Source organism: Lissotriton vulgaris, chromosome 12 (genome assembly GCF_964263255.1).
Source record: "Lissotriton vulgaris chromosome 12, aLisVul1.2, whole genome shotgun sequence".
Lineage (NCBI taxonomy): Eukaryota > Metazoa > Chordata > Amphibia > Caudata > Salamandridae > Lissotriton > Lissotriton vulgaris.
Genome location: NC_141700.1, coordinates 95,525,769 through 95,549,322, shown reverse-complemented (window position 1 = coordinate 95,549,322; position 23,554 = coordinate 95,525,769). Strand labels below are relative to the sequence as shown.

At 44.3% G+C, this 23,554-nt stretch overlaps 1 protein-coding gene across 1 annotated transcript in view; it reads right to left on the bottom strand.

Annotated features, from left to right (window-relative positions):
• RFX5 (regulatory factor X5) overlaps nucleotides 1–19,218 on the bottom strand; it is a 58,884-nt gene extending 39,666 nt beyond the window's left edge. The window contains exons 1-6 of the mRNA XM_086947345.1: nucleotides 19,128–19,218; nucleotides 15,742–15,870; nucleotides 15,431–15,464; nucleotides 13,686–13,768; nucleotides 11,987–12,106; nucleotides 11,215–11,331 (exon numbers count right to left, since the gene is read on the bottom strand). Of these exons, the coding sequence (XP_086803471.1) occupies nucleotides 11,215–11,331; nucleotides 11,987–12,106; nucleotides 13,686–13,768; nucleotides 15,431–15,464; nucleotides 15,742–15,842 (455 nt within the window). The 5' untranslated portion in view covers nucleotides 15,843–15,870; nucleotides 19,128–19,218. The remainder of the gene's footprint in view (nucleotides 1–11,214; nucleotides 11,332–11,986; nucleotides 12,107–13,685; nucleotides 13,769–15,430; nucleotides 15,465–15,741; nucleotides 15,871–19,127) is intronic.
• Nucleotides 19,219–23,554: the final 4,336 nt, after the last annotated feature.

The window sequence follows — 23,554 nt, the reverse complement described above, 5'->3', positions numbered from 1 at the left end:
AGAACGCGAAAAGGTGACAGCTTGAATTCATCTAAGCCAATGGTCTGTAGTCCAACATAGGCTCACGATATCCAATTGAATAAAAATCAATCAGTGACCTGAATTGTCATGTTGGTGATACAAAGAACTTTGGAAGATATACCAAATGCACGACTTAGATGGGAGAGGAGACATGGTCACAGTTAGTGGTTAATTTGTAAAAAATAAAAAAAAGTGCTGGGGCTCTCATTAAGAGGCAGCTAGAACCAGTCCATTTCTCCTATTATCGCCACCTAAAGTAGAACTACGAACCATAAAAGTGGGGAGAGGGTTGGGTGTAATGGCCGGAGCTGCCGACTTCGGAGCTGGTGTCAGCTGACCATCCTGTGATTCTGGGCAAATCACTTAATGTCCATGTAAATGAATGTGTCCTTAACTGGTGTTCATGAAAAGCGCCGGTGTTGATGATTAAGTGCTGAACACAGGAAACCACTTGCTCAAATTAAGTACTGGTCACAGTTATTCAGACTAACAACTTGTTTGGGAGCATCTTTCTGGATGTGTTGAGCTTTGTAATTAAGCACGTTGTGGGTCAAATATAAAGTCTTTGGGATAGTCGTCAAGGTCTGCCTGCACTACGGCTGTTGAGGCTTCGACCCTAGTAAAATGTTTTTTAGCCTGCTTGTTTTTATGCGGCTGGAGTGAAAGTTTAAACTTCCAAAAACCTAGCATTTTAGTTTTGAGCCATTCAGTCTCAAGGCTTTTAAAATCTCCCAATGCAGTGGTGCATATTGTCTTTCCTTTACGATTCGAGAGGGGAAATGCTATATAAAATCCGTAATCTAATAAAGAGGAACTGTAGTATCTTGGTCTCTTGTTCATCACATAACTCGCCCTAGTAAATTACCGTCCATTTTTTAGGTCTCGCCTGTCGATGCGCATGCGCATCGAGCAAGCGAGACTATGGGGGCTCATCGACTCTTTATCCAACTTGCAAGGAATCGTGGCGATTCCTTGCAGTGCCCGTGACTTTTAAGCTCAATGCGCATGCGCATTGAGCTTAAAAGCGCGTGCACATGGCCCCAGCCGCCTGCCTTGCCTACTCTCCCGCCCCCTCACTTCTTGATTGCACGGCCGCTAGGCCGTGCCTCCCCTACTCCTCCTCCTACTCTCCTCCCCTCCCGTCTGTTCCCGCACTCCTCCCACACCCCCGCTCCGCCCCCTCACTCTCTCTGCCCGCCCGCTCGCCCCTACTGTGAAACCTAACCAATCGCTAGTTGTATGGAAATAAAGAGGTGGGCTCGCGCAGGACCGGGCGTCTCATTCTCTCCTCGCAGGCAAGTCAGGCGCTTGATCGAGCTCGGGCTCTGCAGACCAGACGCATGCAGGGAACCCCGGGAACTCATTCTCTCAATCTAAAGACGCGCGGGACACCCGAGCGTCGCATTCGCATCGTGGCACACCGGGAACACGAGTCTCGCGTTCTCACACACCGGGAAGACGAACGCGGGGTTAAAGCCGCGCTCTCCTAATCATGTTAGATGTATACAAGGGGCCGGAGAGTGCATCGTTCTGATTCTGACGCTCGGGTGTATCATTCTCACAGATATGTACACAGAGAGCCCGCGGGAGTATCATTGCCACAAACAGCACGGACACGCACCCACAATCCGTCTCCTTCTCACACAGTGAAGCCGATGGGATCACTCTCACAGACAGCTGATCCATGTCTCACAGACACAAGAGAAGCCATGGGGAGCCCAGGAGAATCATTCTCATAAAAGCAAAGAACACCGCACGCGGACACCCTTTTGTTTTCCTCCGGGTCTAGTATTTTCAATGAACAGCTCATCAGCCACTCGACTGGGAGTATCAGCTGCATCTTTTGAAATCGATAGCTTTTTATTGCATTAGAAAATTAATTTAGTTTTTTGTGTCTTCCGTAGGGAAGATCACGCCCAAAGCAGCATAGAGCCCCGGTCCTGTTGTTTCTCCCACGGTGGGCTATCGTGCCGGGAAAGCCCCCTCCTCTCTGCCCGTGCCTCCCCTACTCCTCCTCCTACTCTCCTCCCCTCCCGTCTGTTCCCGCACTCCTCCCACACCCCCGCCCTCAACCCCTCACCCTCACACAGTGCAATAGGTCTCGGAGCATTTGAGTTAGAGCTTTTAGAAATGTTTATGGCTTTTTTTTTTTATTCTTTAGCATTGGCTACAGGAAACAAAAATGCTAAAGATTTACAAAAAAACCCATAAACAATTCTAAAAGCACTAACTCTAATGCTGCGAGACCTATTGCATTTCCAATGCTTGTTTTTTTTAGAGACCAGCTGTGCCCAAGGAAGCCTTCCCATTGGATTCACTCTGGAAAGACCAAATGCCAAAGCTCACAAAATAGTCTGAAAGCTTGCTAGACCATTGTTCTTATTTCAATAAATTACAGGATCTGTGCAGGGAAAATACCAAGCATTGCAGATTTAACAACTCAAAAAGAGGTAAAACATGCACGCTTCCCTCAAAATCCCCCATTCTGATGTGCGGAACCGGATGTGCACCCGGTAAAAACCGCACCTTTTTGTATCAGTACTTAACCAGGTGTTACATTCATTGCATAAATATCCAGGTAAATCAGTACTTAACCAGGTGTTACATTCATTGCATAAATATCCAGGTAAATCGTAAAGAAATAACATTTAATGGCAGCGGCCGCCACCTAGTGGAATTCTACAAAACTGCAGTTCTCTATTTTTACTTTTTTTCAGTGACGTTCATTGGCAGTAATTTCAGCTCAAAGGATCAAAATCCATATATCCCCCAACCCCACAGGAGATCACAGGAGATCAGGTGTTAAGTGTAGTTCGCAGGTATGTATCCTGACAAGCCAGATTCAGAGGGTCACTCTTCATTAACATTAGCGCAGATTAACGGTCTTGAATATCTGCTATCAGCATTCAGAGATTTTTCAGTTCATTAAATGTGCTACATTGTGTGATCATCTTTATTTTTCAACCCAAGCAGCCCTTAGCCTAACTTATATTATATAAGTTGCATCATTCATATCTTAGGATATCATTCACAAATCTTTTTTTCCATGAATAAGTGTCTTGTTCATGAAAATGTAGGATTAAGTGAAACCTGAGTCAGTTATAAGACTAGACTACTCAGAAAAAACGTTGTGAATCTTGCCCGTAGCGAATTACGTGCTACAGCACCCACAAAGTACTTTGTTTCTGGCCCAAGGATGTGCCTTCTGTTTGGTCCTATACAAACTGCTTATAAACTGTAGTGTTAATTCTGAAGTCACATACCCATTCCCTTGGAATTGTTACCTTGACTACAGCAGGGACCTCCAACCTTTTCTGTAGTGAGAGGTACTTCTGATCAGTGAAAATTATTGTGAGCTACTGAAGGTCGTGGCCACACACATAGTGTTACTAGACACCCTTGCACCCAGCTTCATTGAATTTCAGTCTAATGTCCATAAAGCCATATATTATGGTTTGAACAAAATATTTTGACTAGGGGCACTATGGCAGTGCAGCCATGTGCACCAGTGTGCACCAGTGAGAGCGTGGTCTTTGGGGATGCATGAACATGTGTTCACATGAATGAGATATGTATGGGTGAATGACACCCTGGGTTTTATGTGCATGTGGCACCGGACATACCTTTCACAAATTTTTTTTTTAAATGGAAGAAATTTAATGTGTAGAAAAATGTGCTGCAAAATTGTTCATAATATGGAACATTTGTCTGCACTTTAAATTTCTCCCGCTTAAAAAATTGGCTGTGGAAAGAGGTCCTTAGCCATATTAGGGGAGTAACAGGCTATTCTTTTCATTCAGACCCAGGACCTACAATCCTGGGCCTTTACCTTGTGGGATATGAACGTACGACATGGGGCAATTGTAGATTAATCTTTAAAATGATAATTTCAGCGAAACAGCTATTAGCTTAGAAATGGAAATCACCCACAATTTTTAGAAAATATGAATGGGCAAGTAAATTATGGGCACTGATTACAATGGAGAAACTGGCTTGGGGGCTTTGCAACATGGCACACACATTTGATGCTCGATGGCAGTCCCTGGTTGACTTTGCTCCATGTTGATACGAGCCCTTAGGCTATCAGTTTAGAAGGAGGTGTTTGATAGTATTGGAGGCAAGACGATAATAGAATACTGATTCATTGGTGAGGTGTGGGATAGGGTATTCACACCCTGAGATTGCTATGTTGGGGGTGCTTATTGGGAATAAGTAGATTTATTAGGTGGGCTAGGATTGAGGTTGAGGGTGTGTTTCTTTTTCATTAAAGAACTAAATGACTTGTTATATTGGTCTGTCGGACTAAAGTTTCTTACTACACTTCCTGTTATGTGCAGTGTACCTTATTGTGCGTGTAATGAATCAAGATGATTCAATAAAATATAATGAACCAAAAAAAATGGCTGCCTTTTTCAGTTATAAATATTGACACAGTATCTACCAGCCATTGGGGGCAAGATTCAAGCTGTATGTAAATGCAACACTTTAGAATGGGAGAAAATTAAACTGAAGAGTTAACTTTATGTTTATATGGATTTAATAAAACTCATCATTTAAACTTTCTCCCATTTCAAAGTGTCACATTTACAAACAATAGGCATCTTGCACCCACTGGCCTGTAGACACAGTGCCATATTAGTAACTAAACAATATAGCCATTTGTTTAAATGGGATCAATTAAAAGTAAAGAAACATTCTTCATAAAATACTAAGTCATAATTGGCACAATTGAAAGGGGAGAAAAACATTAAGACACTGTTTCATAGAAATATTTTTCGTCACTTTAAATTTCTCCTATAAACAAGCATTTACAATGCAACGGTCTCGCCTTTGCAAAAGTTAGAGCTATTGGAATTGTAAATGACAACATTTTTATTTATGTGTTGGTTTTGAAAACAGATAAAAAAATGGCATTGTCATTTACATTGCCAATAGCGTAATCACTCGCAAATGCCACACACAAACACACAGACCCACACAGAGCCCCACACACACACACACAGACCCACACACACACAGAGCCACACACACACACACACACACACACACAGCCACACACACACAGAGCTACACACACACACAGAGCCACACACACACAGACCCAAACACACAGAGCCACACAGAAACAGAGAGACACACACAGAGCCACACACACACACACACAGAGCTACACACACATACACAGAGACACACACACCGAGCCACACACACAGAGCCACACACACACACAGAGTCACACACACACACACACACACACAGAGCCTAATTCCAAGAGCCAATGTAGTTAAAAAATAACTTGTGAAGAAGCATCCGGGGCACCGTGGAGGCGCTGACAGCTCATTTGCTTACGTGCCACCTCCCCCAATGATTTAATACGCTCAGCCTACTCCAACCAGTCATGGCCCACGGCCACTTTCTATCATAAAGTTTGGGCAGACGATCTGCCAATGCCGGAACCTAACAAAAAGAAACAGCGTTTCAGATCGTGTCAAAAAGCAAGTCACTGGACAACTGCTACTTAAGTATTAAATGAGGAGGAAAAAAATCTCAAAGTTGCAAAGAGGATCCAGTGTTGTCCTCTATAACGACGATATCAGCCGCAGCTGTGGGGCTGCCCTCCAACGTGCTGAAAAGTGTAAGGCAGCTCAGCTTCTTCCATATAAGGGACTCCAAGGGGAAGGCCTGAAATATAGCAGGCCTACAATGATGAGCACGACTTCCTTCCGAGCAGCTTGAATTGGCCGCCATATTAGGGGTGAAATAAGCCCAGATTGGGCTCAATAAACTGTGGATAATTACTGGTATTCCAGCATTCTATAAAAGGTGACATCCTGTGAGGCCCTGTAAATTAATTGAATTAATGAAAAAATGCCAGAGATGGCTCCAAGATGTGACGTAACTCTTCAGCTAGGAGGGTGTTTTACATCAATAGAATATTCGCTTTACCTGCTAATGAAAAGATGATTGAGTACTGTTGAGATAGGACCCCGCAGTTCGAAAAAAGGCACCCAAAGGAAGATATCCTTTGTAAAATATAATGAGGGAGGGGGCTATACAATCCTTACCTGTATACAAGTAGATCTCCTAAACAGCTTTCAGTTTCAGCCCTGGGGAGAGACGGGGACCTGCAGGGGACTCTCTGTTGCATGTGGGTGCTGTTCTTGGAGGTCATAGGAGCTGTGCCTGGTCAGCAGGGGGGCGGAGTTCTGGGTGGTTAGGGAAGGCGTGTCTGGTTTGCAGTAGGCATTGTTCTGGGTGGTTAGGGGAGGTGTACCTGGCCACCAGGGGCCGCTCTTCTGGGAGGTTAGTGAAGGTGTGTCTGGTCCACAGGGAGCAGTGTTCTGGGTGGTGAGTGGAGATGTGCCTGGCCGCAGGGGGCGCTCTTCTGGTAGATCTGTGCTCCTCTGGTCCCTCAGAGCCTGCTGTGTCCCCTTCTCACATTTGAAGCATTGCTTGACTAGCTGCTCACAGGGGCCTCTGTCTGTTGTTTCCCGCGCTTGGTTTGTGTAGTTCACAAGTAAACACAGCGGCTAAAAACCCCAGTGAGCTCACAGTGTAAATATCTGGGCCCTCAGTACACCTCTCCCAGCAGGTGCAGCAGTGGGGCAAATGACCAGGGTGTCATGAACCCGTTGTCACGTGTGAAGAAATGTACGGCTCAGAGGCGCGAGGAACACGGCCGGCAGGCAAAGGTGTCAGCCCCCCTCCTGAGCTGTACTTTTCATCCTCCCCCTCCTCCACTATGGCCAGGGCCTTTGAAATTTGATAGTTTACGGCTCCTCGTCGTACTTTGCAGTGGGAGGGACATTTTGTGAGCGCACACCGGCCCGGGTTGCTGCGTTTAATTCACACCTGGAAGCAAATGTAGAATGGAACTTTGTGTTGCTTTTAGTCCTTCAAAGGAGGAAGTGGGGTGGATCCGGCGGCAGTGACCGTCCTGTGTGCGTTTTGGCCAGAATCGGTTGTTGTGTGCAGGTCAGCTGAAGTCGGGATAAGCTGTTGCTGCTGGGGTAGAGGGTGGCCCCGTCATGGACAGATACTTGTGGCTTCCTTGTGAAATGTGCATTTATAATTGTACTGTATAACATCGGCATGTAGCCCATCTGCTAGATGAGGGGAAATCAAAATGTGACTTCCCATTACAGTAATTGTGTCAGGATTCAACAAAGCAATACAAAGTACACGTTTGTACTACCACTCACCCCCCCCCACCAGACATCATGAACCCAGCACCCTCCGCAAGAAACTTAGGGGCACATTTCAACCGGCCTGGGGCGCACAGCTGCAGCACTTCAATTTCAATCACTTCTTTAAAACGGTAGCATGGAACAGGCAATTGAAAACTCGAGCCACATGTCTGGCTCAGCCCGTGTGGTCTTCTTGATCCTTGAGCCGAGCTACTAGGTAGCTTAGGCTTGCCACCCACTCTCTAACCTCGTGCGCCAAGAAATAAAGGCAAAGCACAACGTTTGATGTAAACAAGCACTCGCCATTTGTCTCTAAGCACGTTCTTTTTTAGATTGGGGGGGCGTGTTTTTGACTTTCTTTCTAGGCTGTAAAAACAGTCAAAAAGACCCCCCAGTCTGAAAAGGACGGGGCTTTCAGACAAATGGTTCTTCTTTCTATCTAAGCCCCGTCCTTTTCAGACCGGGAGGCGTGTTGGGGGTGTGTTTTTGACTGAGAACGACACTAGGTAGAAAGAATGTCAAAAACACGCCCCCCAATCCGAAAAGGACGGGGCTTAAATCCAAACAATGATGTCGCTGGGACCTCTTCTCCAATAGCTGGCCGCCGTTTAGGAGGCCAGCCAATTGAGAAGAGGGGCGGGGCTTAACCTCGCTACTTCAAGTCATTAAATCTAGCGAGCTCGAGTGTGCACGTGCGCATGCAACGCCACACAAGACCTAAAAAAAGGACTGTATTTTTAAACTATAAATATGTCACAGTGTATATTAGCAATTGCGAGCAAGAGGCCTGTTGTTTGTAAATGCAACACTTAGAAATGGGAGACAATTAAAATCAAGAGTTAACATAATGATTAAGTTAACTCTTCATTTTAATTTTCTCCCATTTAAAAGCATTCACAAACATCAATTTGTTCTCACGCTCCAATACTGAGCTGACATGGACTTTTATTTAAGAGCAAAATACCTCAGTGCCTCACGTCTGTGTCCCACCCTGGGTAATAAATCTGACTCGAGCACTGCTCATTATCAGGCCCTACTATCTGCAGTCTGATGATAATATTGAAGATAAACACAGCTTTCCCTTAATTTAAAAAAGAAAATGTAGCCATGTACTTTTTTTTAAATGTACTCAAGGTTGCAAATTACTTTGAAGGTGTATGCAAACTACTGGTAGCTCAGTATCGACCAGTTGGAGACAGCTGGACTAGAGATGTCTCAGTCACCTGCAGGTGGCAATATGCAAAAACAAGGCAAATTCAATCTAAGCAAATAATGCCAGCTTTAGTCAGCTGGTGCTAAATCTCACAAGCTGAATAATGAAAGCATAAAGGGCCAGATATAGAAATAACTGGTTGCAAAATTTGATAAAGTGAAAAAATCTGAATAGTTGTGGGCCTCAATCAGAACTATCTCAAGAATAGCAATGAGGTACGATTGGAGGCCATCACGGGATGGGGGCCTTCTAGGATCAGCAGACCACAAAGTCTGTGATTAGTATTAAATAAAGTAAACTTTTTTTCTAAATGCACAACGTTTTCCTTAGAGGAAAATTAGCTAATTTTAAAAAGAAAAACTTTTTTTGGGCAGTTATTCCATGGATTGCTGCCTATTTGCCCAAAAACTTTTCTTTATTACATTTTTTTAATTTACAAAAGGAAGATTGTCCCACCTAGGGGATCCCTTTCATTTTAGAAACGGGTGACCACCTTGCTTGACGGCTCAATAACTTTTCAATGGTTTGCAACTTGAGGTTGGTCTGAAAATATTGATACAAAGCATACCCATTCAGTATTTGGAAGATTTGCCTACAAGACACCTCTTCCGGGAAACATCATTTACAATGCGGGGATTACTTCGCGATGCCATTACATTGCGGTTTTTACAACGCAAGTCGTTACAACAACTTGCGCTGGATGGCGCTCTAGGACAAGGAATAGTATAATGTATTATCCAACACCTTTCCTACTGTACGTATACTGGAGTTAGAATAGTAAATTATACTACTCTTAAGTCCAGCGCCCTCCAACACAAGTCGTTGTAACGACTTGTGTTGTAAAAAACGCGATGTAATGTACCGCTATGTAAATGTATGCGTTGGAACGTCATACATCCCCTTTTCCAGACACCAAATAGGTATTCATTCACAATCCCATTTTAAGAGTTGTTCCGACTCCTGAAATTGGATCAGTACATTTGAAAAAGCATTTTTACGGTCGCAAACACTGAATCGGAGCGTATTCAACCATAAAACTGTTAACTACAGCTAGCCCCAAATCTTTATTGAGCAATCATTGGTCTGATAAATCTCAGCCTAATTCACAGGAACAAAACACAAGCAGTGGTTTGGTATAGGTTAGCTGGCGCCACTTAGAAAATCTCACAATTGATTTGACTTTAGAGGCTATATCTGACGGTGCTAAAAGGTAGAAGGAACCACTTTAATCCTTCCAAACGCGGCACAAGCCCTACAAAAGCTACAACACTCCTTAGCACACTTAAGTCACAGTAATGACATATATACAAGTGTTTCCACATTTCTTCTGATACAATCACGAGGAGTAGTTATTTTTGGTACATCAAATTCGTGTTTATTCCCGTTCACTGGAAACTTTCCATACAGCCGATACGTGTTTTGTCGTAATTGGGAATGTAACCCATGACTTTTTCAAGGCTATCTCCAGATCTGTACTCTTTCCATCAGTATGCGGTGATAATTCCAACCCGCATGGGGGTTCTACGGGGGTCTTTTGTTGTATATTATTCTGGGTGCGTTGTCCGATCAGTTCCAGGTGTCTGTTTCTGCCGGAAGGCTTTCGCCCGTTCTGTCCTTCTCCGAGAAGTGTTCCCCGTTCACAATCAGCGTGTCCGCTCGATGACACGCTGATTGTGAACGGGGAACACTTCTCGGAGAAGGAAAGAACGGGCGAAAGCCTTCCAGCAGAAACAGACACCTGGAACTGATCGGACAACGCATGCTGAATAATATACAACACAAGACCCCCGTAGAACCCCCATGCGGGTTGGAATTATCACCGCATACTGATGGAAAGAGTACAGATCTGGAAATAGTCTTCAAAAAGTTGTGGGTTACATTCCCAATTACGACGAAACACGTGTCGGCTGTATGGAAAGTTTCCAGTGAACGGGAATAAACACGAATCTGATGTACCAAAAATAACTACTCCTCGTGATTGTATCAGAAGAAATGTGGAAACACTTGTATATATGACATTACTGTGACTTACGTGTGCTAAGGAGTGTTGTAATTCACAGGAACTCTCCGGGGACCTCCAAAATCATGGACATGATGAGTTGCTTTATTACTGACAGTGAAGCATTTATGCTTTGCCTCTCCGGGACTTGAATTTCCAATCTGCCAAAATTGTTTTGGTTTAGCGTATACAGAGCGGTAAAGGCAAACCAAAAATGAATTTAAAGAGCTGGTTCTCCCAAATCTAAGTGTAGCTCTAAAACTCAGTGACCAAAACAGTGACGCACATCATTTTCCACTGGCAAAAATGTACTGAGCACACCCTGACCAGCCACAGGGTTGTAGTCACAGCCTGCATTGAAAGACTGATCTGGAGAGTTAAGTGCAGCGAACAATGCTGGCAAACTGGCAGACTGCACTTTGGATTTTGTTGGCGAACAAAATAGCTGTTTTCTAATGTAATTGCAATGATACAGACTTACTACCCCCAACAAGGCTCTGAAGCGCTTTGTGGAAGGTAGCACACTACTCCAGAACCCAATGTTAGTGGGTAATTCAATAGTTGTTATTTATTGTTAGTTGTTGTGATTAGTCTTGTGCTCCCAGGAAACTGTTCCATGCTTTTCTTTCAGTTTCTTTGTGCTAGATTAGGTTAATAGGGGTTAAGTGTGATCATTAGTGTGGTTGTGCACGTCACCAAAGGTTATTTTGACAAATGTTTTGTTTTTCTGCAGTCATTGTTTCCAAAAGCAACTGAAAGACTCAAATGAGCTGAAAACACACATAAAAGGATATTTAGATTGTCCTCTGCCTCCCAATCGTCGGGCTTTGATGTTTGGAAAAATCTCCCGGATGATCTTCCCAAAATTAGCTGCGCTCAGAGGGTTACAACAAAGTTTATCACAGTATCGCCTGAAGGGAGAACATACAGTGGGAGAGCAGAGACATTCAACACAGCAGAATCAATTGGTGCCAAGTATGTTACCATATGCTATACTGATGTACACAGTATCATTTACACTCTATACTCCAGTTCCAGTTTCATTAAAGGGCCCCCATTTTGTTTAAGAATTCACATTTTGCACATGCTAATAATAGTCCAAGCCACTTTCCAGGGTGTCAAATACTCCTTTATGTTACTGGATGAAAGAAGTGAGTCAGCACCAGGTTATAAAGGTATGTCAACAGGAGAGCCTTTTATCTACATTATTCTAAGACACAGAAATATTATCTTTCCTATCAAGGACGCCAATCCCCTCAATGTTGTAGGACTGAGAACAGAGCCTATAGGGGGCCACTGCAGGCGTTATATTCATTTTGGTCACTAGCTGTCCATCCTCCACTATTGCTGAATGAGGTTTCCCCCCAAGGGGATCAAAATATTTCTTAATCTTGGTCTGTAACATCCTTTCTGAAATGGTTTGCCGACATGGCCCACCAGTTCTAATCCAAACACACTTGCTCATAAACCAAAGAGCTATAGGCTTCCACCAAATGCATAAAATATCTCCAACTGTCTGGTGTTTCAGCCTACCCTCAAAGGAAGTGGTGCGTTTGTAAGACTCACTTGTACGATTCGTACACATCCTGCTTCGGCAGACAGGTGTCTGTGTGCTCTTCCAGGTGGTTGCGAATCCAGTTGCAGGCGCGCTTGTGTTCTGCCGTACTCAAAGAGTTGACATCTAAGCTGCAGGAGAGAAGGAGTGAATTGTCTTAGTGTTTGTCAGTGTACAGAGGATATCCAAAGGTGACGAGAGGCGCGACCCAAGTACCGTTCCTGGTCCCCGACCTGTGCATGGTTTTCAGCCACCAGTTTGAAGACTCATAAGTCTCAATCCCTTAGTCGCTAGTAATCAGGAATTTATCAGCTTACATTCATTATGGTCTCAGCATAGTGGTACTGATCTATAGGGCAATTTGGCAGTGCCAGAACAGCTGGCCTGACAAGGTAGGGTGTGGGCCAGTTTATTGCCTGTTTGTGGGCCTGCTTTATGGTCTGATGAGCCGATTTTTACTGTAGATTTCTCTAATATTACCACAAACATTGCCTGCAGCAAACACAAATGCACGCAGTCTCCCATATCTTGCGTGATACCTATACAGATTATCTGTAAAAGTTCAGAACTGCCCTGATTTACAAATTTTATCTAACGAGGGCCACTTTTATTTTGGTGCCCGGCCTATTTTCTGTCCTACTCCGATCTTGGGTCAAAGGTAATTAGGTATAGAATATTCCTAGAACTAAGGGTGCAACTTGCTATGTAACACGTTTTCCTAAATATCATCACAAGCAGTGCGCTTAAACCCCATTAATCAATTCTTCATTTGTAAATACTGATACTCCGCTACATTGTAAATCCAAGAATTTCCACCCACACCCTCAGTGCAATTCACCAGGTTGTTCCCAGCAAAATCTGCACAGGAAAAAAACCGATGTTGCAGGTTATTTCACTTAGCTCATGTCAATTCTGCTAAAAACGCCCACCATTTTTACCTATATTGAATTAAATTGTACTTTTAATGAAAGGGGGCCTGGCCTGATTGCTTTTTGGTTATATTTATATTATGATCTCACATTTGATCTTGCCTCTAACATGTGCACGTTCAATGGCACAGAGGGAGTATTTCGGGGTGGCGAAACGGGGTAGCTACGTTCCAGAGAGCATGATTTTCAACGCCGGTAAACATTATTAAACTATTTAATTAACATCCTTGTGCACATCAACTAAAGAGTTAAGAAATATAAAGCTGATAATATTGCAGGCATGTGCATACTAAATTCTTGAGCTAGCTCCAACCTGTGACATGTCCAACTTTATCATGTTTTATAAAGTTCTACAATATGACATACGCCACCAATAAGGGAGCACAATTTTCTCCAAAAAGTGTAGTTCTTGAGACCAGTGGTCGGAGGAGGGAGATGTTTCATGAGCCACGTGTGCATGTCGCGTTGACTGAAAGTGCAATGTGTTACTAATAAGAACAGGACTTGTGAGCTGTGATCATGTTTCATTTTTGGGAGAGACCTAGTGGAGAGCGAGGACGCCGTACAAACAACCAGCAGACAGAATCCATTTAATTTTTGAATAGAGGTCTCGACTGAACAAGGATGCAGCTCTGCTGGAGAGAAGATAAGATATGCAATTCTATAACAATCAAATCAGTGCCACCCTTAAGTGTTCTCGACCCATAACCAGAGACACTCGTATGGGACAATGCCCTCCTCTTCCATTTCAGTCACCTCAGTAAGGCGCGTGCCCGCTCACCTCTTCTCCGATGCACTTGGGCCCGGCGGTAGCTGTAGGTAAAGGTAGAGTTTGTCGTTGTCGGAAAACTTCTGCACTTCTTGCTGTTGAGAAAGAAGATGTGTGAAATCGGATACCCAATCCAAGATGCCCTAACTCTGGATCTAAAACAAACTCTGTTTAAATGTTATGAAAAAGGTAAACTCAAGCTTAAGATTACATTTCTTTCCTTATGAACGTTCTGCCAAAACCTAGGCACGCTATGAACCGTTTTAGGACCAGGACAAACAACAACTTTTTGATGTTTAATAGGTCAGTTCAGTTCTTTGTATAACAGTTTCCGCCAGAACAGTAGCGGCTCTGAACTTCATGATGGGGATTTAAGGCAAATAGAGACTTCAATGGTAGAGCATCCGTAAAGAGTTTTGTCAGGAAATCACATAAGAGCTGTGTCAAATTTGGGCTCAAAAATCACATCAAGGCGTTCTATCAAGTTGTCCCCTGAATTTCTACTGGGGATTTGTGCAAAGATGTGCCTGGAGATCACGCTGGACCATTACGTAAAGGCATGCCATAAAACTGTGCTGGGGACCAAAGTGTCAAGATTTGTCCACCAATTCATGCAGGACATTGTGTCAGGCTGTGCCCCGAGATCATGCTGAAATACATGAAGCTGTGCCCTGCAATTATACAGGGGTGTTATGTCAAGTTATTTCCCAACATAATAAAGGGGACCTGACTGTGTCCTGAAAATCAATCGTATTGTGGCGTTGTGCATCGGTGTATCTTAGCATCCTAAGGCAGTAGCCAGGTGTGCCATAAATTGTCAGGGCACAGGGTTAAGGTGTACTTACAATTGCTGGAAATGAATTGGAGTGTCACTTAGGACAAAACCAGGATTCTCTTTATAAGTGTGCCCAAATACATGCACAGGTACTTTGTTGAGGGGCGCCTTACAACAACACTGGGGAACTGCATTGCAACCTAATTTCATACTTTTGCATTAGGTAAAGGTGTGACCTCAAAGAGACCCAGGCATTGTCACAGTGTTCCCAGAGATCATGCTAGGGATAGTAGCACAGTGAGCCCCAAGAACATTAAAGAGTATTGTGTAAAAGTGCGACGTAAACATGTCCAGGGCTGATGGAGTGTATGCCCCATGATAATGCTGGGTCACTACGTCATGTGATACACAAACTCATATAGGAACACTGTATGATGGAATCACCTACCATGATATAAGGACACTGAATGCCCTAAAAAGATGTTGTTGCAGTGTGGCTTTATTGCCCTAGCATCATGAAGACACACTTTGCCAACATGTGCATAAACTCATGTTTCAAGATAATGCTATGGAATTGGTTGGGTGTGGCCAATAGGGAAGACTGTAAGTAGCTTGGGCAAGTTATATTATATTAAGTAATCTTATGAGGATTTGTGTAGTGCGCGTATCACAAACACAGTGTAAGGACTTAGGAATAAGGTTACACAATGCAATGATTTAAGAACAAGGTTATCCAAAGACAAGATTTGGCACCAAAATCAGTGTTCCCCAAGAGTAACCAGGGAGAACAAGGCTTTTTCTACCTCAACTGAGACAATCTTTAAACACAGTACTGGAACAAACCCGGGATGGCGAAAACCATCAGTGAGAATGTGGCAGACACACATCCTATGTATGCATTATTAGGAGTATTCCACGCGCCACATCTCATTTGCCACCTTCCTGTATACAGAAACCCTTCATCTGACACGACTGAACTCACCAGGATGCTGTCCACTTTGCTCTGCACACAACTGCTGTGGAATCAAAAACACAAAAGAAGTCAGTTGTGAAACTTGAACAAAACGTAAGCGACTATTACCCATGAAGACGATATAACATATCAAACACTGAGTGTTAGGATTTGTGCAGCAACCAACAGAAAATAAGTATGTAGGGGCTTATTCACATTTTCCAAGGACGGCACAGACAAATTAGATGGGTCAAGTTAGGGTTCAGCCTTCCTTCTCATGATGTCAAAAGGGGGAAAGATTCTTTGTGACTGAAAAATTTGAGAAATAAAATGTGTCTCACTGTATTTTCGGTTTCAGTGACTGCAGCAGAATATCTGACTCATAAGCGTCCTCTGCAGGGCCCATCCGCGAAAGGCTCAGATATGGATCATCGTCCGCCATGACATCAGCTCACAGGATCACTGCTTCACTGCAAGAAGAGTTAATTCACCATTGTTAATACCTGCACTTTTCATCAGCTTCCATTACATACAAGTATGAGCACAAATTAAATTATCACATCTGACCATATGGAAGATGATGACTCAATATTAGGGCTACTTCGAGAAAAGGAAAGTTTGGAATTCTTTTTATTGATTGTAAAGCGCATGTTCAGTCTTGGCGCATCTTGGTGCTGAGAAATGCAGCCCTCAGAAAATGTGGTCTAATGTCAATTAGGCCAAAACAGGGAAGTTTGCAGAAAAGCATAGTTACAACAGCTTAACTAAAACAGAGGTAGTTGTAGTCAGGATAGGAATATAGGCAGCAAATTCCATAGTTATTGTTTCAAAGCATCTAAAAGGTCTGCCCCACAAGAGTGCCCAACCTTAGTGGGGATTAACAATGGACATTTAAATGAAGGAGTCTGACACAGGTCGGTTTGGAAAATGTCTGAGGAAATGTCAGTGGCCTAGACTATATGTGTTTAAGGCATTAGAGTCTTAACTTTACACATAGCAGTGAAGCTTCCATCGAATTGCATAGACCCGAGCTAACTTTCTCAGCTCCACTACCTTTCTGGCTGCAAAATCTTAAAAAGTCTGCAGTTTATACAACAGTCTGTTGCAATAATCTTGTCGGGATAAGACACAAGCATACATGATCCTAGCATGAGAGAACTTGGGAAGGAAAGGGAAGATGCCCCCCAAAAGGCACAGAGTGTAAAAATACGAGGACGATATAGCATTAACCTGTAACTTGAAACTAACATATTAATTGAACAGGGATTTTGCTTTAACTGCCAGCGATCAGAGGTATCTAGTAAAGAGGTCAACAATGTTTGCTTCTTAACAGAAAGGGGAACACGGAGGCTCTTGTGATCGGACAAAACAACCTCAAAGTGAGCGGGCCTTTCCCTTTGCCACCGTAAATCTAAAATAGAACTCCAGACTTGATTTAAGGTCCATAGACAAAGTGATCGTACACGAAAAAGTCTTCTATTCAAATCTTTTATTCTTATTTTGTACAAAAACCTGGCCAACATTTGTTACACAACATCAAGGTTGCTTCCTTAGGGCCAATACGTCAACCGTTGCTATAATAGCAAAACAACTTCAGAACGATTGACTTTGCATTTCCTTTGTCTATGCTCAAGTGGATACATCATTACATAGTCACAATTATATCTCTTATTCAATTTCCTATGGTGTTCAAAGGTTTATATAATCTTCTTTTAAATTATTCGCTCTCCTTAAGTTCGTAGCAGCATGATAACTGACTATAGCACTGAGAGATATTCACATGCAGTAACGTCGGTTATCATGCTGCTAAGAACTTAAGATATTATTGTGACTGTGTAATGAAGTATCCACTTGAGCATAGACAAAGGAAATGAAGTGTCAATTTTTTTTGCTATGATAGCAATGGTTAAAGTATTGGACCCGAGGAAGCGACGTGTTGGCCAGGTTTATGTCCAAAATAAAAATAAAAGATCTGAATAGAAAACTTTTTCGTGCCCAATTATTTTGTCTTTAGGCCTCAAATCAATTCTGGTGTAATTTTTGTTTCCTGCCCACACTGTTCGTTTTTAACGATGAAAATCAAGTCAGCCATTCGTTTAATTAATGGAGTTTGTTGATCATTCTCTGTTGGCAGGCAGATGCTGTCCTCAAGATTAGTGAGAGAAGCTAAGGAGTTCTGATCTAGGCATATGATACACTGCACATGGTATGAAGTATGACTAGGAAGAACATCCATGTGATCTTAATAACTGAGCCAAAAGTTAAACATATTATAAAATAGCAAGATGCACAGAGGCACACAGACAGAGCCCTTGTGGAAACCCATTCTATACCACATAACTGCTTGAGCGCACAGTGACAAAATCCCAAACTGAGACTAGTCTGCCAAAAATGAGGAGAAAAGAGTAACCACTATCCCTGTGATCCACACCTCTCTGAGCCCAGTCATGAGAACAGCATGATACAGTGTTAAACAAGGAAGATATGTGCAACACAATGACACACGCTGCGACTCCCTCATCTACGATATTTCTCAGCTGCCAAAGAGCTAACAATGTATTCTCTTCCAACTGTTCAATCAATCAGTAATGGATTTTTCGGGTAAAACCCCATAAAACCACATCAAAGTACATGTTCCCCACTATTAATGGAACAAGGTCTAGTTTTCAAACAAGCCAACAGGTAATGTGACCCTCACTGCAACGACCACATTACTTGAAATGCCTGATTTTACTTGGCCCAATTGCAGCTTTGAATTAAAAGTACCCGAATTCCTCAGCAAATACAAGAGCTAATTGGCCCTCGGAGTAGCATAAAATATGTAGGTGGATGATAGGTATCCGCAGTGCAACTTTCCAGTGACTTCAGGTACTCCAACCCTGTTTTTTCTTGCATTCTGGTACTTTATGTCTTTTTTTATTACATTATAAAACCAGGACTACAAGTCCCAGGATACAAGGAAAGAACCTTAACTGGAGAATATAGTCACGTATGGACAAGGAAATGTGGTAGCAAATAAGATCGCACACACGAGCACAAATAGTGATATACAGGCGTCCTTGCGCCCAGACCAACACACATTTCGTCGCCTATACATGCAGGTCAACAAACATAGCACACCCTCACCGACACCAACAGAAATACAACCTCACGTGCATAAAGATATACTGACATCTATGTCTAGAGTCCACACTAAGCACGATTCATTCATCCATACCAACATTGGGGACAGGATGTGGTCTGACGGCTAGAGCTGCCGACTTTGATGCGGGAAGCCAAAGTTCGAGCCTTGGGGTCGCGTCGACATACTGTGATTCTGCAAATCACTTAATCTCCCCGTGTGAACGTGAACGTAACGGGTGCTCGTGTAAAGCGCTCCATTACCTTCGGGTTGAATTCCCGCTATATAAATCTGCATAAAAAAATAAACATACACCCAAGCGCATCTTAGACATCGGTGGACGCAGGCCAACTAAACAACCTTACATACGCAACAGAAACTGAACCGGCAGCGCCCCGATATACAAACAACAATCAGACTGAGACTGACAGCGGAACAAACAGGAGAATGGACTGTCTGACGTCCATGAGTCAGAGGGACATGAAAAGACGCCAGCCAGTTCGATAGTTGCATAATTCACGGGTATAAGCAGTTTAATGTTCAGCCTCAGTTCAATATAATTCATTTTTCAGGTGGGCATGAAATGACCACCTGTCCGTTACTTACACGGACCGTCCGTAAAATCAGCTTAAAGTCTGAGGTCCTTTATTGATGTTATAACGGATGACATTTGTCCGTAAAATACATTACTTCCGGGTCGCCGGAAAGCCAATACCATGGCTGGACATGGTCTGAGAGAGAGAGGCCCTAGTAATGTGTAAGGCGGCCTAAGATTGGAGCACTTTCGGTAGCCCAACCAATCCTTGTGCACTGCCCAGACGTCCGGAGCGCTGATTGGCTGCGGAGTCCGCACGTGCCTTTGCTGTGTATAAACACTGTCGGAGCCGCCCTTTACTACTCGGCAGTGATGTCATACACAGCTTGGGGTGGAATGGTATTTCTGGGCGGGATCTTCTGAGGCGAGGCACTGATGGAAGCGGCGGGAAGCCTGTTCCGAGTAGCAATATCTGTCTCTAAGCAGACAGCCAGGGCCTGTTGGTTCTGCCTGTGATTGGGGGGAGAATGGGGTTGTGCAGCGGCAGCGTGGTAATTTGCAACGAGGCTGATCCATTCTGGTGAAGGCTTGTGACCAGGGCACAAGTCCTATTCCAAGCTTTTGCAATGCAACAGGTCTCGCATTAATTACGTTTGAGCTATTGGCATTGCTAAATATTGCAACACCAATTGCAACAAAAGTCTATAATTGTAGGCCAAAAAATGTGTATTTATTTTTGTAGCAATGGTGTCATGCTGCGCTTTAGATGAATATGTTTAAAAGTAAAGTGCGCCATACTGCGTTTGCTACAATAGTTAATTGTGGATGCGTTAACAATTGATGTGTGCACTGATGGCTGGTGGAGTGTGTGCCTGTAGAAATTGTGCACTGCTGGCTGGTGGTGTGTGTGTGTGTGTGTGCTTGGTGGAAGTGTGCATTGCCGGCTGGTGGTGTGTGGGTGCCTGGTGAAAGTATGCACTGATGGCTGGTGGCGTGTGTGTGCCTGGTGAAAGCGTGCACTGACGTCTGGTGGTGTGTGCCTGGTGGAAGCGTGCACTGATGGCTGGTAGTGTTTGTGCCCGGTGAAAGCGTACACTGACGACTGATGAAGTCTGTGCCTGGTGAAAGTGTGCACTACCGGCTGGTGGTGTGTGTCTGTGGTTGTGTATGTGTATGTGTGTGTGTGGTGTTGTGTGTGGTTGAACAGAAATGCTGAATCAGAAGAAAAGGGCAACGTGGCAAAAGGGTGCCAAAGAGAAGAAAGCGCTTTGATACCCTACTCATTGAGTGCATGTGCCTAATCTCAATAAGTAGTGCTACAAAAAGGGATGTAAGGTGGAGGTGGGAAGGGCACCTGGGAGGTATGATATTATAATGAGGGGTGATGTAAAGAGGGCCAGAAGCAGGGAACAGTGAGGCGAACTAATGAGACAGTCTGGTGGGCACAGGAGGGAGTAGGAAAGAGGCAAGATTTAGGGGAAAGAACTGAGATAAGAATAAGAGAGAATAGAATAAAACTGTTAGGACAGCGAAAAGGACATTTCGGAACAGCCGAGTGAGAAGGAGTCAAGAAACAGGGTCCAAACTTTAGAACAAGGAGGGGCAAAAGGATGAAAAATAGTCTATAACGATTTAGAAGCCATTCTAGGAAAAGACTCATAATTACGGCGGAATCCACAACGAGGTACATCATTAATGAGGTAGAAGGATTACACATTTAGCAAAACGTGACATAATGAGGCAGAACCATCCCACAATGAGGCTAAAATAGGCACAAATCGAAAGGGGGCTCTGGTGGCCGTTTGTGTGAGGAAGAGAGAGGTAGAGGGTGGAACAAAAAGACCGGAAGATGTACGAAAGTATGTAGAACCGGAAGGAGGCACATTATCCAAAGAGTCAGAGAAAGCTTTAAGAGGGCTCAAAGAGTTAGAAGGGAGTACAGAGAGCCACAACAAGACACAGACCCTTAAGGAGGTACAGCGAGCCATGAGGAAAATCAGAGAGCCACAAAGCATCAAGGAGGTACAGAGAGTAGCGCGCAGGCATAAAGACCCCTAGGTGAAGCACACAGACCCTCAAAGAGGTACAGCGAGCCATGAGGAAACAAATCAGAGAGCCACAAAGCATCAAGGGGGTACAGAGAGTAGCACGAAGGCATAAAGACCCCTAGGTGAAGCACTGAGAGCCATAAGGAACAAGTGTTGCATGGCTAAACACTTATAAGGTCCAAAAGGCGAGACCTATTGGCTATGCAAATGCTTGTTTAACTACGTGTGAATGACATTCCCAACTATGACAGTCTGTGTTTTTTTATGGGTTTTATACTTGGTGTACAAAAAGGTATAGATCCTGTCTTTTAAAAATAAAAAAAGAATTTTAAAGTCACGGGGTCCTACCCTGATGTCTCCAGGGAAACATATGGTATGATGAGTGCAACTATAAGTAAAGTATGATTTGGTTGTGAGAACGATTGACACATACCCAGAGGGAGCTGTTTATATAACTGGATAGTCTAATTGTGGTACCCTGTGCCTTTGAATTGTGGGGTACCACTCTGTTTTTACAGATTCACCAGTCAGGTGACCTTACCACTAAAGGGTTCTGGGAGCACGTGCCCTGGGCCAGATATGCGCCTTGTAACCAGCATCCGGGCCGCCCTGTATCTCAGCATGTGGGCCTAGGGCAACTTTACATGCTCCTCACACTCATGTACCACTGTGCCACTGCACCTGCAGTATTAATGATAGAGTACTATGACACAGGTGGACAGCTCTTGGTGTCACACAATGCCAGAGAGGCGCTATAAACTGCTTTGTTAGCTCCTCAAAACTCCCAGAGGCAGTAGTTTGGCAGTCTCAGTTGCTGAAGAAAGCTACCCCAGAAGATGGAGGGGGGGTGAAGTGGCAGGTGTGGGCGGCTGGGTGAAGCAGCCTGGCAACTGGTACGAGAGTTGCCACGGGGCAGTGTTGAGACGGCGGTGCAGGGGCAGGTGTGTCAGCGGCATATAGGGTCCGTGAGGCAGTGCTAGAGTCGCCTCGTAGTTCCCCGAGGCGGTGTCCAGGCGGTCTAAGAGGTTAAGGAAGGCTACATCATAGCCTGCAGGGGCAAGTGTGACAACTGCAAGACGAGGTCTGGGAAGAGGTGCCTGAGGTGCCTCGAAGCCCACCGAGGCAGTGTTGAGGTGGTCTCCGAGGCGAAGGAAGGTTACCTCCGAGCCTGCAGGTGTGGCTGCTTCATGGAGCGCTTCATGCAAAGCATACCCGAGCCAGCATGGGCGCTACAGGGGGATTCTCGCGGTCTATAGGCGCAACCCATGCACACGCACATTACAAACCAGACACAGCCAGTACAGAGGCGTCTCTCGAGTGGCACTCTGAAAGTTAAAACAAGCATTGGCGGAACCGGCATAGGATCAGAAGAGGCAGGACCATAGAGAGCAGCTTAGATGGAGAGTGTAGCTGTCATCATAGAGAGCAGAATAGAGGATGAGCGGCACACTGCTCAGTAGTTCGAGCAACAGTGCCCATAGAGGTATGGCACACGAGCAAAGCAACGTGTCTACAGAGATGGTATTGTTAGTCGAGAATCTTTATTTAAGAGTTTTATATAGCGCTGGCTAGACCCGAAGGTATCAGAGCGCTTTACATGAGAATTAACAATGTTACAGAAAAAGATCAACAATTACACAATTCATCAAAAAATAGTCAATACAATTAGGAGAGGAGAGAAAGGAGAGAGAAAAGTAGTGGAGGGAGCAGGGGAGGTGAGAAAGGGAGGGTAAGGGAAGAGACAACAAGGAGAGACTAAAAGGAAGTTTGTCTAAAGACCGACTGGGTAGGTGACAACCAAGGCGGGAATCCACGGTCCATCTCCCCTATAGCTAAGCCAGGTAGCTCCATCGGGCATCAGACAAAATAGTTCAGTCTCAATACATTGAGAGAGGAGAGGAGGAGAGACATAAATAGAGGGAGGATGCGGGAAGAGACGACAGGAGAGATGAAAGGAAGTCTATCAAAGACCGACTGGGTAGGTGACGTCCAAGGAGGGACTCCCCGGCCTTTCTTCCCTATAGCTAAACCAGGTAGCTCCATCGGGCATCAGACAAAATAGCTAGATCTCAATTGACGCGGGGAAAAATCACAGATAAACAGGGTGGGGACTAAGGGCCAGGAAAGGTGAGGGCAAAGGTCAGTAGCAGGAAAGTGGAGTAGAGCGGAGAGGAGTAGGGGGAGGAGGGAGATAAGGTCAGGAGAGACGCAGGAGGTTTTTTTTTTGCGGTCGTCATTTTAGGCAGGTACAGGCAGTATTTCAGGAGCAATCACAGTGTGGGGTGACTACATCGCAGCTTTGTTGTCTCTCGTGTCCCTGTAGGCCTTGAAAACTCACTGCATACCTCTGTTTTTTTGGGCTTGGCCATGCTTCTTTTAACCTCGCCGCATGTTGGTCGCTTTTGTGCGCCAGGGTATCGATGCACGTGTTCCTGGCGTCCATTTTGGTT